Source organism: Armigeres subalbatus, chromosome 2 (assembly GCF_024139115.2).
Source record: "Armigeres subalbatus isolate Guangzhou_Male chromosome 2, GZ_Asu_2, whole genome shotgun sequence".
NCBI classification, from domain to species: domain Eukaryota; kingdom Metazoa; phylum Arthropoda; class Insecta; order Diptera; family Culicidae; genus Armigeres; species Armigeres subalbatus.
In genome coordinates, this window is record NC_085140.1 from 10,017,450 (window position 1) to 10,036,620 (window position 19,171).

At 41.9% G+C, this 19,171-nt stretch overlaps 1 protein-coding gene across 1 annotated transcript in view; it reads right to left on the reverse strand.

The window, feature by feature from the left end:
- Window positions 1–19,171, reverse strand: part of LOC134214020 (igLON family member 5-like) — a 163,730-nt gene that overhangs the window by 99,416 nt on the left and 45,143 nt on the right. Inside the window, exon 2 of the mRNA XM_062693471.1 lies at window positions 3,540–3,697. Within this exon, the coding sequence (XP_062549455.1) occupies window positions 3,540–3,697 (158 nt within the window). The remainder of the gene's footprint in view (window positions 1–3,539; window positions 3,698–19,171) is intronic.

The window sequence follows — 19,171 nt, forward strand, 5'->3', positions numbered from 1 at the left end:
ACGGGATGTGAGGTTCTTCCTTGGCCAACGATGGTTGCTTGCCGTTGGTAGCGACACGATGATAGCCGTTAGATGTCGGAGTATGGGTTCGGACGGCTTCTGGGACGAGGTAATCGAACCCTTCTTGGCTTGACAGAAGACGAAGGTGCTTGTGGTGTGGCTTGACGGATTCAATTTTGGCTATCCAGTGACACTGATGAAGATGAATGGCCACGAGCTCGCCGCACGTGTGGCTCACAGCGATGGCGGATTGGTCGGCCGGCCTTTAGCCACCGGGTGTACAAAATGGCCGCTTACAGGGCGGAGGAAGGCCCAACGTATGTCCACAGACCTCGATTCGACGAACGGGAAACACGTGCACTGCTACAGAAGGCCACCTGCTCCGTATTACTCTACCAAGCACAAAGAAAAAGAAAAGGCCCCTATTCGAACCTGCTGCCATAATTAATACCCCCGTGACGTCACATTTGTATCACTTGAACATCGACCTTTTCCTTTTTGAGTTTGATGGTTTTTCTTTAAATGGATCTCCTACCACACTTGTACTCTATAGAATAAACAATATAACGCTTAGCAATGGCTGCCACACGGAAACAATGCTTTTTGTAACTAACCGTGCTTTAATCTTTCACGTACTATTGTTGTTCTGTCGTCCTAGCACTTTCCTTTTAACTTTTCGGCCACTAACTTTCCGAACAGCACTACTAGAGAAATCTTCTTCACTAAACTGGGTAAATTTTTCAATTTATTTTACTTTTCCGACGCGCACTACTATTCCCGTATGGCGACAGACTAGCCTGATTCGGGATAAAGCTGAGCTTTTTAGTATCTAGGAAAGTACTAGGAAACAACGAGATATTCCGAAGTCGGCAATATTCTACTCAGAAAAATATATTAAGCTCGTTTAGTGGAATGTATTAAACCGTCTAAGACGAATTAAGTACTGTCCATTTAATTCCACCAGTTAATTTTCGTTATCTTTGCAGATACGTATTTCGACCACAACTGTGTGGTCGTCTTCAGTGTCTTGTACTTGACTCGACTTGAAGAAAACAATCGCAACTTACACTATTTATACTACGCTAGGTACCTAATCTAATCTTATTTGCCTACTTTATTTACCTATACAGTAAATTACTTTATTGTTTAGGTAGAAACTTGAAGAGCCAAGAGCTGCCATTTCCCTGATCCTTATTCAACAGCGCTGTTTGTACCTGTCGGTGGATTTCCAAACTCTCAGCTACATCGAGTTTCCATGGGGAAGAGACATTTCTTAAGATTTTTATATTTGATGCCGTAATTGGGTGATTTTCCTTATACACATGCTCTGCTACCTTAGATCTAAATTCGTAATGTAATCCCTTATCGTTTTCTCTTTTCGCCTTACTCACTTCCGCCGTATGTTCCTTGAACCTTATATCTAATGATCTTTTTGTTTGGCCTACATAGATTTTTTCACATTGGGAACAACTTATCTTATAAACGCCTGCCTTATTCAACATTTCTACTTTATCCTTCGTTGAACCCAATAGAGACTTGAGTTGGTTGCTTCTACTGGAGAATACTAGATCGATGCCGAATTTCCTTAGTCGAGGGCGTAGCTGGTTGGTGATGTGTTTATCATATGGGACCGAAACTCTTTTCAGCGGCTCCTCTATCGTTGTCAGCGTTGTATGTCCATTTCGTCGTAGGGTCCTTTCCTTCTTGTTGATGATCGCTCGTATAGTCCTCTCCTGGTATCCGTTGATCTTCGCTGTTTCCAAGATGTATTGTAGTTCCTTCTACTATTACTACTATCTACTATATTCTACTATTCTGGCATCCCTTCTCTCATGCGACAACGGAGAGCAAGTGAACGAAATGGGTGAGCATTCTACTTTTTTATGCTCACGCTCAAACCGCTGTGAATAAATTGGTGAGTGACGTGTTTGGTACTTCACCATTCATATTGTTGAGATGGTTTGTCTCCCTAATATGAGATGGATACATTACATGGTGGGCTAGATGGACGGGAAACTGCGGAGGAGCTGCAAAGAACATTTGTAGACGTAGGTTACACAGAATCTGGAAGAACTATCCGACCTTAAACTGCCTCGAGTGTATCTCCCTGTAGGCAGTCCTGTGGCCGCTTCAAGTCCGTGAACCCGAACGCCATTGTAGTGTGCTTGAAGTTTCTGATAAATGGCGGTCAGCGTCAGACACCTTCATGGTGACTTGTCATTTTGGAAGATGGTGAAACACTGCCTTCCACTGACGAACGATTTCGCGCTCTGCTCGTCGATCTAACAAAAATCGAAAACGAAAAACCAACGCTGTTTTGGCATCACATTTAGACGCTTGACTGCTTTTCAATTGGGTTCCGCCTGAAAAACACCCCAACTAAATAAAACCCAATTAGCGACGGTTCACTGTATTGATAATGATTTTTTCTAAAGGTTTACAGCTCAATAAGTACTTGAATAATTTTGTACAATCATGTGTTTTATAATAAATCTTGAATTTGGTCTTATGATGTCTTTGCTGTTCGACTCCTTCAATAAACGTTGAATTCGAATAAAGACTGAGATGGAGACAAGCCAGCACAGGTCCAAAAGTCGCCATGTTCAGAGTTGAAGGCTCGGGAAAAACAAACAGTTATGGTACGATTCCGTGGACCAATTTCGTAAAATAAATAAGGTATCAAGAACAGGTGGTGTATTACTGACTAACGATTTCTTTGGCCCTCTGTTTTTGCGAGTACTATTGCAATTCTTGTTTCAGATCAACCAGAAGACTTACTCGATGAAATATCCTTCCATTTCAATTTCAGTCAGTTGGTGGAAGCCTTATTCCCATCGTTGTCGCTGTCCTTATCGTAGCTAGAGATCAAGCACCGGGAACGAAAGTGCCAACATCTCGAAGAGGATGACACAATGAATAATCTTAGGAAATGGCTTCTTGTTTTTCATCTCGGTGGAGGTCCACAGTGCAGCGCATTTACTACCTGACAAGATTGGAATTTCCAGCGATGGCTGAATCAAGCGGTCAGGGGAAATAAATGAAGTTTTCTCACCGATCCTAGGATGTTCAGACAAGGGGATTTTCCTCCGAAGTGTGGTAGGTAATAAAAGTTGATGCCTTTGAATTTATCTCTATTTTACGTTTTCATCTTGATCCAGTGGGAAAAAAGAAAAGGTCAAAGCAACGGCAATGGGTGAGGCGTGGACGAGTTGACTAACGAGGTAAATTTGATGTTTCAACGATGCGATGTTGGCACTGGCGACAGTCGCTGGCTAAATGCGAACTAAGATGAGATGAGGGAACTTGTTGAAACTTGGTTTTTTTTCTCGAGTGGACGGATGGCGAGAAGTTTGAGAAAATGCTGATAATGGGGATAATAAGGCAGCTAGCAGTTTGGTATTGCTTCTCAACCAACCGGCTGACATCGGGCGGCAACTATAAGTGGTAAGGAAATAAGCTTGTAGCAAAATATAAATAAAGAGAAATCAAATCACGAAACTAAAAAGACCCGCACGTTTACTAACAATATACTTACTTACAGTGGCGGGTGTTGACATGGTGACGCTGCAGGGGAGCACGGCGAGGCCCCCTCGTTGACTAACTACTCTACTGTTGTTTTTGGTGACGAATTGACTCTCGTGGTGGTGGTGTGACGAACTCAGTGCATTTCGATGCGATGATTTGGCTTCGTTGGATTCTGCATGAGGAGACAAAAGAAGGAAGATCGAATTAAATTGAAATAAGAATATTCCTAGAGCTATGAGCGATATAAATTATTAAACCTGCCTAGAAGTAAGGATTCTAATTAATTGATCCGATTAATATTTTTCATCACTTTCTATACTACACACTACCCGCTAACGAGTGGAAAATTCCCCGCCCGGAAAGCTCCCAGTTTTCAATGTCAACAAGTCTCCCTATCTATTAATTCAATATTTCATCCTTCCTTTCCCGCCGATCCCCCTTTCTTCCTGCCAACCCAACTTCAAATTATGAAAATATCTTCCACCTTGATCTGTTGAGTAAACTGAACCATCATCATCATCACGGGAAAACGAACGCCCCCCAAAGCAAACATGTTCCATCGATTGGTCCCCCTGTACGCCACGCCAAGTTCCGTCAATCATCCTTGCCGGGTCCGCATAGGTACTGACTACAGTAGTCGAACCAGTACTCAGCAATCAGTTAATACCCGTCGACCTAGTTTTCCATCGACCAGTTCGGCCCTTCATCACCTACCGCAGTTTGATAGCTTTCCTGGAACAGGAAAGTCGCAAAACGGATGAAACGGTTTTCGCACATCAAATTATAATAATTACCGTTAAGTCTAAAACAAGAGTTTATATTTGAGAATTTATTTCCTTCACATTATTTACATCACAACTGGTAAGCGTATTTCAAACTAAATGGTAGGATCTGAAATTTGAAGAAAATCTATTTTAATGGCACTAGCAGCAAGATGCCTCACCACTAGTGCACTAGTTTCAACGGCTGTTATCTGTATTTGCGCAACTGATTGCCCGTTTCACATTTCCCTGTTCAGTGCTGAAGCCGTTCGACGTATGTGAATGAATGGTAGGTGCTTCTATGGTGCAGTCAATCTTCCCGCACTGCTGGTCAGTTTAGGCTCATGAAGATGGAATCGAATTCCTCACCACTTTTCCGGACATTCACGGCGAGTGATTTTGGAGTGCGATTTCGGACCTGTCATTTGGGTGGATGATTGTGAGGGTGGGTTTCATTGTTCATTTTCTGTTCAGAGTCTCTTGAATGGTTTCAGTCATTGATGTCAATCGATCTCTGAAAGACTTATTTTGAGGGTCATAGACCATGTTACCGGGGTGCTACATAGATACAAATATGTGGCAGTAGCATTGGATCTCCTTGTTGTAGCTAATAGAGTTATGTGTTTATATGAATTTAAAGATTGGTAGGTATATATTCTGAATCCAATGAAGTAATTAAACTGAGGCTGCTCTCAAGTTGGTATACCCTGCTCAGGGTTTGAATTCAGCGAGAAAAGAAAAACGGGGAAGGGTCGTTTGGCCGAAACCCATTCGGCCGAAAGCCATTTGGCCGAATGCCACTAGGCCGAAAGTTGTTTGGCCGAATATACCATTAGGCCGAAAGTCATTTGGCCGAAAGGGTCATTTGGCCGAAAGGGTCATTTGGCCGAAAGGGTCGTTTGGCCGAAAGGGTAATTTGACCGAAAGGGTCATTTGGCCGAATAGGTCATTTGGCTGAAAGGGCCATTAGGCCGAAAGGGTCGTTTGGCCGAAAGGGCCATTTGGCTGAAAGGGTCATTTGACCGAAATGGTCATTTGGTCGAATAAGACATTTGGACAAAGTGAGAAATTAGGAGAGTGAGAAGTTTACAGTGAGAAGAGAAAAATGAGGAGTAAAAAGTAAGACGTCTCTCTTCTCATTCTTAATTTCTCACTTTTCGAACGACCTTTTCGGCCAAACGACCCTTTCGACCAAATGACCTTTTCGGCCAAACGACCCTTTCGGCCAAATGACCCTTTCAGCCAAATGACTTTCGGCCAGATGGGTTTCGGCCCAATGGTTTGTTCACCCTAGTGGACAAATGGTTTTCGACCGAATGTGTTTCGGCCAAATGACCCTTCCCTGAAAAACTCTCACGTATCATTCCTGAAGCACACGAGAGCCTTTCTTAGCCGTGTGGTCAGATGCGCGGTGACAAAGCAAGACCATGCCGAAAGTGGCTGGGTTCGATTCCCAGTCCGGTCTAGGACATTTTCGGGTTGGACATTTTCTTGACTTCTCTCTGCATAAAAGTACACCCAGGTTTTTTACACGGTTTGGTTTTGGTCGTTTAAAACCTTCAGCGTCAAGGAAGCAATGAGTTAACCCCACGAAAAAATTCACAAAAAATCAAAGAAAATTCAGAGGGTGTTTAAAAAGCTGTGAAAGGTCAGGTTAATCGAGAAATTATTGAATTCCAACCGCGTAAAAAAAACCTGGTCATCGTGCTAACATCATGAAATACGAATGCAAAAATGGTAACTTGGCTTGGAAACCTCGCAGTTTTTTTGTGATAAGGCTTTTCCGCAAACCTGACCTTTAAATGGTCTTGTTGTGTAGGGGTTATCACGCCTATCTTGAGAGTTCGAGTCCTTCCAAGACACGTGTTACGGAATACGCTTTTCCCGGGGATTTCCTTGTATTCAAGAATCAACGACCACCGACCATTCCAATTGGCGGCTGGAATCCCTCCGCACATGATACTAGCGGATCCAGGTTTCAACAAGAGACCTCCCATCGACCTTTTGCCAGGGCTGGAGTATTTCTACGAGTTCCTTCTTCTAGCGGGTACAAATACAACGCGTGAAAGAAGGACTTCCGCTCTTCGTAAACACTGTCTTTGGTTGGATCGTTGCTGGAAAGACGGTTTTGGGTAACATCAACCCAGTACCGTCAATCGTGCCATCACGTATTGGTGGGATCAACGTTAGCTGAGACGATGAAGCGATTTTGAGCGATCGAAGAGTTGGCAGATGTCCCTCGGCGGACCCATGAAGAACAGGACTGCGAGGAGTTATTTCAAGCTACATATTCACGTGATCGCTCAGGGAGATACATGGTGCGACTGCCAAAGCGAATGGGTTTCGGGTTCGCACATGATTGACGAATCGAAGGATATGGCGCTACGAAGATTGATGCAGCTTGAATGGCGACTGGAAAAGGATGAAGATTTGCGAAGGCGCTACAACGAAGCAATGCAGACGTATTTGGACCAGCATCACATGACAGTTGTGAGTGAAGAAGCTTTAAAGCACCATCATAGGCTTGCTTGCTATCTGCCTCATCATCCAGTTATTAAGGAATCGAGTGCGACCACGAAGATTCGACCGGTGTTTGACGTTTCTGCCAAGACGACTTCTAACCGGACGGACTCATGACGGGACCAGTGATTTAAGATCCGCTTTTCGATTTAGTTTTGCGCTTCCGCAAGCTCTCGTTGCAGACATGCAAGTAAAGATTCATCCCGACGACACTCCTCTACAACGTATTCTGTGGAGATGCTCGCCAGAAGAGCTGGTTGCGACGTATGAAATGGGTAGGGTCACGTTTGGATTAGCTCCCTCCTCGTTTCTTGCAACGCGGTGTTTGCATCAGTTGGCAGAAGACGAAGGTGATGATCATCCACGAGCGAAGGATGCGCTCATCAACGATTTCCATGCCGATAATTACATTGGGGTGCAGATTTGGATTTGGATTTGGAGCAGCTGATTCCTAAAGGAGGTTTTAAGTTGCGAAAATGGTAAACAATGCTAAAAGTGTGTAGGAAGGTCTTCCGGTTAATGAGTTATAGTTAGGAACTCAGTTCACGCTCAATTTTGACCAAGAACAGGTGAAAACGCTAGGAATTTATTGGAAACCAGGATAGGATTCGTTGGGCATTGATGTCTCTTGCTGTGGGGCCCTAGCGGTATTACAGCTCTAGTCATCTCTTGGGATAAAATACGTATGCAGCTGTTGTGGGTAGCAGAGCAAGGTTAAGATGATCCTCTATCCCACGATTTAGCGCTTAGGTGACCGAGTTTTACCAACAACCACCTGCTCTCTCAGAGATCCAGGTGGAACGACATGCTTTTACCAACCATCCCATGCTAGTCCAGTTTCATGTCTTGCACCCTGGTTGAACACATCAAAGTGGAGCTTTTAGCTGCCAAATCGCGACCAGCCAGCCTAAAGAAGACGACTATAGCGAGGCTAGAACTTTGCGGCGTTCTTGTGGGCGCATAACAGTATCGTGCTACTGTTAAGCCTTTGAAGATGGTGGAGACTGAAACATGGTTTTGGTCGGATTCTAAAGTTGGCCTATCATGGAGAATCCAGCCGACCTCATATCAAGAGGAGGATCTCGTCAACAAGCAGTCCGTACTGGTTGTCTCTACTCGATCAGCAACTGCTTAAGAACTGCGTAAGAAGAAAAACGTTCTAGTTTTGGTGAAGCCTCAGCATCCTCATCCGCTACTTGATTGATACTCCTGCTACTGGAAAGTGATGCGGATCACTGGCTACTGTTTGAGATTCATCCAAAGGTGTCAAGCACCAGGATCGCCCCCCCCGTGACACCGAGACTTACCGTTGCAGAGTTACAAGAGGCGAAATATGCATTAGTACGCTGTATTCAACGGTAGACCTGTGCGCCGATTGAAATTTTACCGGCGGCGGCGTCAAGCCGTTGGTGATCGGCGGCAGCAGCGCGACGGCGTGGGTTGGCGTGAACTTGTTTTAAGCGCCAAAATTTCTCCAAAATTTCTTTAGAAGTTCCTCAACGAATTTCTCGGAAAGTTCTTCTACAAATTCGTTGAGAAGTATATCAAGAAGGTTCTTTGGACATTCCTCCGGAAGTCCCTCAAGGAATTCCTCCGGAAGCTCTTCAACTAATTCCTCCGGAAGTTCCTCCAGGAATTCTTCCGAAAGTTCCTCCAGGAAATTCCTCCGGATGTTTTCCTACAAGAATTCCTGCGGAAGTTCTTCCAGGAATTCCTCTGAAAGTTTTTCCAGGAATAGAATTTCCAGATTTTTTATACAGAGGTACCTTAAGAAGTTCCTCCAGGAATTTCTTTGGAAATTTCTCCAGGAATTCCTCCGGAAGTTTCTTCCGGAGTTCTTCTGGAAGTTCCTTCAGGAATTCCTCCGAAAGGCCCTTCAGGAATTTCTCCCGGAAGTTCCTTCAGGGTTTCCTCCGGAAGTTGCTAAAGCACAGTACTGCAAAAAGTCGTGATCGTCATAAGGCAGAGAGCAAAACCGTTTTTCTATCTCGGGCGACCAAATGAAAGGATCGTTGTTTTTTTTATCAATTCCGCATGAAAAGAAGTTATGTAAGGATGTTGTGCTTAGTTTAAAATTTCTAAATTATTTTAATAGATAAAGGCAAAGCGAGGGCAAAAATTAATGACTAGTCAGTAGTCGATAAATAAATAATATTTATTCCTTTAATCCTCCAAGTTGAAAGTGGTGATAAACACAAAAATAAAGCTGATGTCGCACACTTTCATGCCCTGCCACGGAACATTTCTTTTTTTAGATTTTTGTCGCATGCGATAGTTCTTCTAAGAATTCCCAAGGAATTTCCTCCAGGAAATCCTCTGAATGTTCCTCAAGGAATTTTTCCGAAAGTTTCTCTGGAAGTTCCTCCAGGAATTAGTTTGAAAGTTCCTCTCGGAATTCTTCGTGAATCTTCTCCAGGAATTCCTTGAAAAGATTCACCAAGAGTTCTTCCCGGAGTTCCCAACAAATTCCTCCAGCAGGAAGATTTCTCAAAAATTTCTTCGGAAGTTTCTCCAGGAATTCCTCCGGAGGTTCCTCTAAGAACTTCTCTGGACGTTTTTTTAGACAATCCTCTGGAAGTTCCTCCATGATTTCAATAAGAAAAATTTTGCAAAAATTCCGTCGGAATTTGTCCCTGAAATTCTTCCAAAGGTTCCATCAGAAGTTAGTTGGGTAGTTCCTCCAGGAATCCTTCAGAAAATTCCTCCAAGACTTCTCTCCGGGTTTCAAAATTCATTAGGAAATACTCACTCATGCAATTCTAGTTCCCTCCATGTTTCACGAAAAACTTCATGACTGAAACCGCAAGTAAAAAAATATGGTTGAATGAGATTTCATCCACCAAGTTTTACGAACTTGTATGCGTTAACCGATATTTAGGCTTATCGTTTTACCGAAACAGGTGATACAACTCTTTTACATTTTCTGCGGTAATATTTCGCATAGTTTCCTGTAAATTATAAACAAATCAACAAAATTTAATAATTTTATTTACAGTTTCCAATTAAACTAAAAATTACCGAAACGTCCTAAATTTTTCAGATCATCGATCTTTTCAGTAGAATAAATTACCAAATTGCGAGTTTCTGTTGAAGTTTCTTGTTGAAAAGAAATTCCTTCCGAAAGTCTCTTCCTCGAGTTCCTCAGCGTTTCCGCGGAAATTACTTCAAATTTTTTTCTAAGAATCCCTCTTTAGATTCCACATGAAATTTATCGAAAAATTCCATGAGATATTTATTTTGAATTTCTGTTCCTGCTCACTCGCCACTGAAACTCCTTCACCCTTTCCTGGATCAGCTAGGCATACTTCGCGTTGGTGCTTAAACTAGGCTGAAACTAGCTGGTGAGTCGTATTCCGTTCGGCACCCCATGATTCTACCTAGCAACCATGCGTTCACCCTGTAAGTAGCAATTGCCGTTTTCGTGTGCTTCTGCATGAAGGCGGTCCATCTCGAGCTGATAGGGGACCTCACAACTTCGGCTTTCTTCGCTGCATTACGGCGATTGTGTGCCAGTGTGCCGAAGTGTGCCAGTCATGAATCACTCGGACAATGGTCTCAATTTGAAGGGTGCCAGCAACCAGCTACTTTACAATCTACTAGATGATGTCGGCCAAAACTTCGCTATCGTTCGAGGGCATGGCCACGTTTCTCACCCAAGTCGAGGCGGCTTTGAACTCGCGACCGCTCACACAGTTATTAGAAGATCTAGATGAGCTGGACGTGCTCACGCCTGGGCATTTCCTCACTGGATCGTCGTTGCTCGCTATACCTGAGCTCGATTACATCGATGTACCCGTCAATCGGCTGCAGGAGTTGGTGCAACAACACTGGAATCGGTGGAGGCGTGAATTCATCTCGCAGCTCCATATCCAAAACCAACGATACCCGCAATCAACACTCCTCAAGGTGGGTCAAATGGGAACTTCTGCCATCGAGTAACCGCTAGCTTGTATAATCGAAGTTAACCCTGGCCCAAACGGAGTTGTTAGGGTAGTGAAAGTTCGCACTCCCAGCGGTACTGTCTACAAGCGACAGACGCCGCGAATCTGCTTGCTGCCGTTCGAGAAGACGATCGATCCACATCTGGAGATTCAAACATCAATTCCATCTATTGAAACGTAGACGTTTTAATGTTAGATATAGAGGAAAAATTATAAAAGGGTGTAGAAGTTTCAGAATTTGAATTCGTAAATTCACATGAAATTTAGGTGGCCAGTATATGAGGGCCAATAAGTAATAGAACCGTTTTATCCCTGCGTCCCCTGTGAAGCACAATTTCTCTTAGATGTATCTTAAACTCGCTTGATCTCTTTGCCTGACTGAACGGGGAAGAGCCACGGTTTCTCACTCAGTTTATGCAAATTTCTCGGTCATTTATCACTTCAAATGTACCACACAAGTTAGTTGCAAATATATATTCAATCCGGTAGGAAACCGCGTCTCAGATTTTAAGTGATACGAAATAAATCGTCTTCTCTCTGACCGTACGCAAAGTCTTCTTTATTAGTGCTGACCGAAATTCCAAGATTTCTAAGGTCTACAGTGGGTCCAAAAAAGATTCGTCTAGCTGTGCATTTTCTAGAAAATGTCAAAAATAGAATCTAGTAAGCTCAAAAAAAAAACTATCGATTACATTGTGTAGCAAAATAATAAATCTATTTTTACTGTTAAAAATCAAACAGAAAAATAAAACAATAACAAAAACAAAGATAACAAAACATAAAAATTCATTAAATACGAGCTCAAAAAGTATTCGTCTATTCAGGTTTACCGCGCTTTTGAAACGAAAACAGGAGTTGTAGAATGGAATTCAATATTTCGTTGGATTCCCATGTGTATTTATGACGGGCTCTAGTTCTTGTGGCATGGAACTGACCAAATTAGCCGTAACGGGGGACAGAATATTCTTCCATTCTTCTGTCAACACTAATTTCAATTCGTTGTTGTTGGAAATATGACTTTCACGAATTTCATGAAAAGTTTGTCGTCCAGAACCTTCAAATGGAGTTAAATTGTATTCATATCTTGGCTCTGAAGAGGCGTTTTGAGTTGATTGGGGTAGAATAGAGTAGCTACAGCTTAGTACTTTGAGCTGTGTGCTCGAGGTAATTATCACCCCGTAAGATGTATGTTCCCTGTAAGCCTAATTTCTCAGCAATGGAGCTCAAATTTTCTTTCAAAATGCGGATGAACATTTTGTGATACATAATTCCTTCAATAATGTGAAATTTTCCCACACCGGTTGCGCTCAAGCACCTCAGAGACCATGACGGAGCCTCCACCATGCTTTACTGCTCAAAAGAGATTCTGCGGCTGTATCTCAATATTCCTTTTCCGCCATACCATACATCGGCCATTTGATCCAAATATGCTGTACTTGCTTTAGTCAGATAACATGACTTGATTCTGAAAGTCACCCTTCTACCAGCGATATTTTTAGCGGAAATCGAGCTGTTTTTGATAATTTGATAGCTCACTTGAATTTATTCCCGTGATACTTGCCCATTATACATACTTTTCACAAGTATTTCTGTTCGTATTGGTTCATATCTGAGCACTTCTTCTCTCCAACTCACTTGCCTATATGGGTGAACTCGTTTTTAAGGATTTTTTTTTATTTTCCGCACAATAAATCGCTCATCGTTATCAGTTTACCATCGCTGATGAGCACTCTGTTATTTGTTTTGATAGAGATTTGTGGCGCTGATGCGATCAATCCCCAATTAAATGGTTGAATTCTTGCTACTCTTGGTCTACCCACATTCCATGCGAAGTCATAAGTCAATTTGCACTAATTATGCAGGCGTAGAATTTTTTTTTTTCATTGAGACTCATCTTTTTACTTTTCCCACCCATGGTGCTTCTGTTTTCCGCGCCAAGTTCAAACAAACAAACAAAAACATTATTTGATCTGTCATTGAGTATTGACAAAATGTTGCTAGACATCACTAGAGTGTGCTAGTGTAATTACATGCGAATAAAACTATTATATTCGTGTTTCACTCGATTATTTTCTGAATAGACGAATACTTTTTGAGCAAGCGAAATTGACGAAATTTAGATATTATCTCTATACCAGAAAAAGTAATTGAAATTTCTATTTGTTTTTGAATAATAATCATGTGTTGATAAGTTTTCTACCAAATTTAGAAGAAAGTTTTTTGATTTCACTTCTATCACGCCTAAGTTTTACATCTTACTAAAAAATATGCAGCTAGACGAATACTTTTTGGACTCACTGTATATTATTCGTGTGTATGATGAACTAGCCATCGACGTCCGTTTATAAACTCACTGGCGTACGCGATAACAAGTTTTTGAGGTGGGGGGAGGGTCATTCGGCCGAAACCCATTCGAAAGCCATTTGGCCGAATGCCACTAGGCCGAACAAACCATTAGGCCGAAACGGCTTTGGGACAGTTCGTCGAATGACGTTTAGTCGAATAACATTTAGTCGAAAGGACATTTGGTCGAAGGGACATTAAGTCGAATGGACATTTAGTCGAATGGACATTTGGTTAAATGGACATTTAGTCGAATGGACATTTTGTCGAAAGGACATTTAGTAGAATGTCGAAAGTGTTTCGTCGATAATAGGTAATTAGTTAAATGGATAATAAGTCAAGAGGGCTTCATCTTCATTCATTAGCGGCTGTTCGGCAGTGGCCATGTATAAAGATTCACAAGCGTTTAATCAGAAATACTTCCTTACGCACTTTTTTAACTTCGCCTGTTCCCAATCTATAGTGTGGTCAAGTTCGACAGTGTGCGCTGCCACACTCGAGTCGTGGAAACGGCCATTCTCCGCTGCGTTTCTATGCTCCCTTAGGCGGACCTTGAATTTCCGGCGCGTTTGGCCAATGTACACTGCAGGGCAATTTTTACAGGGAATTTCATAATTGCCTGACATATATTCTTTCGAAATTTTATCTTTCAAGCACATAAATATTTTTTTAAGGAATTCTTTTATAGGTGTCGAGTTATAGTCGAGTCAAGTACGAGACACTGAAGGCGGCCTTACTGTTGAGGTCGAAATACATATCTGTCAAGATACAATTAAGTGGTGGAATTCAATGGGATTGTAAAAACTCGTCTTATGACAAGTGAAGACATTCCACTAAAAAGCTCAAAATAATTTTCTTATCTTTTATAGGTGTCTGCGCAAACTTATAATAGCTTCAGCCACGGGTACATTTGGAAACAGCACAGTTACATCCAACGAAACCATTATTTCTCCTCATCGCATCTCGACATTCTTCAGTTTGTCCACAAGCTCCACAGAATTTTTGACGTTTAAGCCGTGGATAACCGGATACTTCCTCATTTCGTCTATCAACCAGGCTGCCATTTTTTCCCTTGGGGTGCAGATGTTGAGTTGCATCAGCTGTTGGAAGAACCATCCATCGTTCAAACCGCGAAAATCGGAAGACTGCGGTGGGCTGGGCATGTATCCAGAATGTAGGACAATAACCCGGTGAAAATGGTTCTGGATAGCGATCCGACGAGCACAAGAAGGAGTTGTGCGCAGGAAGAAAGGTGGGTCGATCAGGTGTCTGTAGCAGTGAAAATGAAATTTATTGCTAGGTTCGAAAAGTGGAAAACATTTTTCTCATCGGTGGTGTTGGTAGCAATGACCCATCAAATAGCCATAATAAATAGAAGCAACTTGGTTCTGTACACAACCCTTCTAGTTTTCTGCCAAATATCCATCATGACTTTCGTGGGTTTCTTTCACTTTCACATTAGTTCTTAGGAAGGTTGGTTGGAACCTCCAAGTCCTGCCAACTTCAGAAGAAAAAAACACTGTCCGTTCCATTCAAGTTATTTATTTAGAAGCTTTGTATTACAGCAGATTTATCAATCAACTGTTGATAATATGACCCTAGCTGAATTTTCAAAATAATGTCAGTCTAGCGCTCCCTTGTGTACTTTTCTCTTTCGAACTTTTGTTGGCTATTTTTTATTACTGATCATGCCATAAGCAAATAGATCATCCCAAATCCATAGTTTATGTCATAACTTTTAAGTAAATAATTATCGTAAAGCGTTTTTTAAGGGAGACTTTAATCTGACTAACGTGCTATCGAGAAGAGAAGTTTCAAGCGCATAGCGAGAATTCATCGTTTCTTGGGGCGAAGCTTGTTCAACGTCGTAAGCAAGAATATAATTGTATTGGCCCCTGCCATCAGGTAAAAATGGAAATTCCCAGCTCATGCCGCTCACTTGAGGTACAAATAAAGCTGATGGTGAATGTTTGAGATACCGATCAGAATGGTTACTCGCTGGTGAGGGGAACCGCACACACCCCGTAGACCACGGTTTTGAGATCCGAAAGGAAACTCGACACACCGTGGGTTCATAAATTCCTAACATCATAGCCTCACTTAATTATTCACACCGGACCGCTCAACCTGTCTCGTTTCCGGAACGGAACCAGTCAGATCATTTACCTAACCCAGCTTTCAGGGTTCGTAAAAAAGGTCTTCCGGAGCGTTGCGGCCACATGTAGTTAGTTTATGTGCCAAGATTCCGACTGAGGCTTCCGAATACAACGCACGTTGAGGTAGATATGACGAAAAAAAAAAGGGGCTCGTTAGCCTGACGAAAGCAGAGTTACAAATTGATTACGCGTACTTTGCATGGACGGACAATAATCAAGCAATGAAGTGGGTTAACGAACGACTTTCGTTTGTTTCTCGTCATCCAAAAAAAAGCAATCGTCAAGAGGATATAAATGTTTCAGTTCCGGTGAGATTTAAAGCTGAACATCAATTAAGGTTACTTTATATACCTGCATAGTTCTCGTTTTTTTTGCGAATGTCATGATTCTAACACCGAGTTTTTCCGCTACCGTTTGCTACAGAAATGAAATAATTAATTAAGTTCCGACCACGAATCTGCCCGGCCACCCAGCGTAGAGCACTCTTATCGGACGGTTGACTACATTTTATCTTCGTCGTCGGTTGCCTCTTTTCGTGGATCAACTGCCCGCTATGCCATACTTTCTGCATGTTAATGAACCACGGAAAAGCGCTCCGTACACACTTTTTCTCCGAATCACTCGTTCAGGTGGAGACTATATAATTACATTACCCCATCCTTACCTGTTTTTCTTCTCTTGGAAACTCTTCATCCTTTGACCAGATTTTCTTATCAGAATAATTAAAATGGTTTTCGCTCTTATGCTGTGCACTGAGCCGAGCCACGGTGCACGGCGGAGTATTTGTTTGATCTGATATCTGGGACAGACAGTGTCGTTCTGAGCTACGTAACTGCCAAAACGAATCTCATAACAACCAAAAGAAAACCAAAGGTAATAGAATCATAATTCGAATTGAAAATATACTAACCGTTGATGACGTAACCGAGTTTTTTTTTTCATTTCGTTTTTCATCACTGATATTGACTACAAAAAAATGCAATTAAAAACTTACAATATAAAATCTATTTTTGACCATCCAAAGTGAACAAACACCCATCTGCGTGTGGCCGATGGTTGGTTGGTCTACCGGCACAAATGCCGGTTCATTACGTTGCAAAAATATTCCGTACAGCCCGTCTGCCAGCAGTGAACGAACGCGATGCGATTTGAAAAGTTTTCAACATCCCACAGGCCATTAAAGACTCCCTCTCCCCGATCTCGGTGCGGCGACAACGACACAGGACCTCGACCGACGAGCGAGACCTGCAACGACGACTCGAGGTCTATTAAAGACACGCGCCCGGCGTTGTTGGGGCGCTTTTGTTTCGGTGCACCTTCGTACCAAACACGGCCCGGTATGTCGGGGATCAACTCATTAAAAGCAAAGTTCGACCGTGGGAACCTTAAATTGCTCCCAAATCTATAATTTAAAATGTTTTATGAGTTTTCCGACTCCCGTTTCTTCCGAGTGTCAAGCACAGCACGCCGAACGAAGGACCATGAGCTGGAAAGCAGGCAGCGTGCTATGGCTAGGGGTTTAAAGAGTCGGATGTATCAAATCGTGTAATATTGGTTTGCCTAGTGCCAAAGTGCTGAAGCATATGAAACTTTCTTCTGGTCAATATGTTGACTGCATTTCTATTCTAACCCTGTAAGCGTGTCAATTCAATTCCAGGAAATAAGAAACAATTGCAGAATCGATAAAATTATGGTTATTCACATTTTCTCTTTCTAGTAAATCGATGCCCAGCCTCGTTATTCTAGGCGTGAAATAGTTTTGTACATTGACAATAAAGTTGATAGCAGAAAAGCAATAACTCAAAAAGACCCTTAAGTTCAAACATTTATAATGGTGGATTCCATTTCAACCAAGGAGTGTAAAACGCAAAAATCAAGCAACAGTAGACAATAGCGATAATGTTTTTGTCCCGCAATCTACGTAGGATACGGAAAACGATGTATGCAATTTTATCAGCAACAAATATGGAGAGGTTGTTTTTCTGGCGCATCTAACGTCCCTATCGACAGCCAACCCAGGATAGTGAGCGGTCAGATATGCTATGCAAACAAATATGGAGAGGCTATGAACTTCTCAATTTGTAATTATTTGTATATTTGTAAAGCACATTTGAAATCAGTTCAACTAGATGACTATTTGTACCTCTAAATATTGATAATCAATGAATTTGTATCCAAATGGGTACATCCCCAAAAACCGGCTACTTCTTGAGATATGCTAATAAACAGAAAGTAAGATTTTTTTTGTAATTTCAATGAAAATTTTTTATCTTTTATTTTATATTTTTTATCTCATATTTTTGCCTTTCTCGTATACAAAGTATACGTAAAGGCTATATGTTCGCTCCAAAAACAAACTTTTTATAGGAGGCTCGGAGACCCATAGTGTTATATACCGATCGACTCAGCTCGACGAATCGAGGTGATGTCTGTGTATATATGTGTGTGTGTGTGTGTGTGTGTGTGTGTGTGTGTGTGTGTGTGTGTGTATGTGCGCAAAAACTCTCGCCAATTTTCAGGCACTTACACTTGACCGAATTGCTCGCAACAAGTTGCATTCGACGCAGAATCCTGTCCCTATTGAAAATTGGCCGGATCGGACTATGGGCTCAGAAGTTATGGTCAAAATACTTTTTTTTTTCATAAAAAAGCACGTTTAAAAGTCTAGCTCTTGTTTTGGGCACTTATTCTCAACCGATTTGCTCGCAATAAGTTGCATTCGACGCAGAATCCTGTCCCATTGTTTCCTATTGAAAATTGACCCGATCGGACTATGGGCTTAGAAGTTATGACCAAAATACTTTTTTTCATAAAAATGCACATTAAAAAGTCTAGCTCACTTTTTGGGAACTTATTCTTAACCGCTTTGCTCGCAACAAGTTGCATTCGACGCAGAATACTGTCCCATTGTTTCCAATTGAAAACTGACCTGATCGGACTATGGGCTTAGAAGTTATGGCCAAAATATTTTTTTTCATAAAAAAGCACATTAAAAAGTCTAGCTCACTTTTTGGGCACTTATTCTCGACCGATTTGCTCGTAACAAGTTGCAATCGACGCAAAATCCTGTCCCATTATTTCCTATTGAAAACTGACCCGATCGGGCTATGGGCTTAGAAGTTATGGCCAAAATACTTTTTTTTTTTCATAAAAAAGCACATTAAAATGTCTAGCTCTTTTTTTGGGCACTTATTCTCAATCAATGTGTTCGCAACAAGTTGCATTCGATTCAGAATCCTGTCCCATTGTTTCCTATTGAAAACTGACCCGATCGGACTACGGGCTTAGAAGTTATGGCCAAAATACTTTTTCATAAAAATCACATTGAAAAGTCTAGCTCACCTTTGGGCACTTATTCTCAATCGATTTGCTCGCAACAAGTTGCATTCGACGCAGAATACTGTCCCATTGTATCCTATTGAAAACTGACCTGATCGGGCTTAGAAGTTATGGCCAAAATATTTTTTTGCCTTTCTCGTATACAAAGTATACGTAAAGGCTATATGTTCGCTCCAAAAACAAACTTTTTATAGGAGGCTCGGAGACCCATAGTGTTATATACCGATCGACTCAGCTCGACGAATCGAGGTGATGTCTGTGTGTGTGTATGTGTGTGTGTGTGTATGTGTGTGTATGTGCGCAAAAAATCTAGCCCACTTTTCAGGCACTTAGCCCTAACCGATTTGCTCGCAACAAGTTGCATTCGACGCAGAATCCTGTCCCATTGTTTCCTATTGACAATTGGCCGGATCGGACTATGGGCTCAGAAGTTATGGTCAAAATACTTTTTATAGGCAACAACGAGAGGAAAAGTCTAGCCAACTTTTCAGGAGCTTAGCCTTAACCGATTTGCTCGCAACAAGTTGCATTCGACGCAGAATCCTGTCCCAATGTTTTCTATTGACAATTGGCCGGATCGGACTAT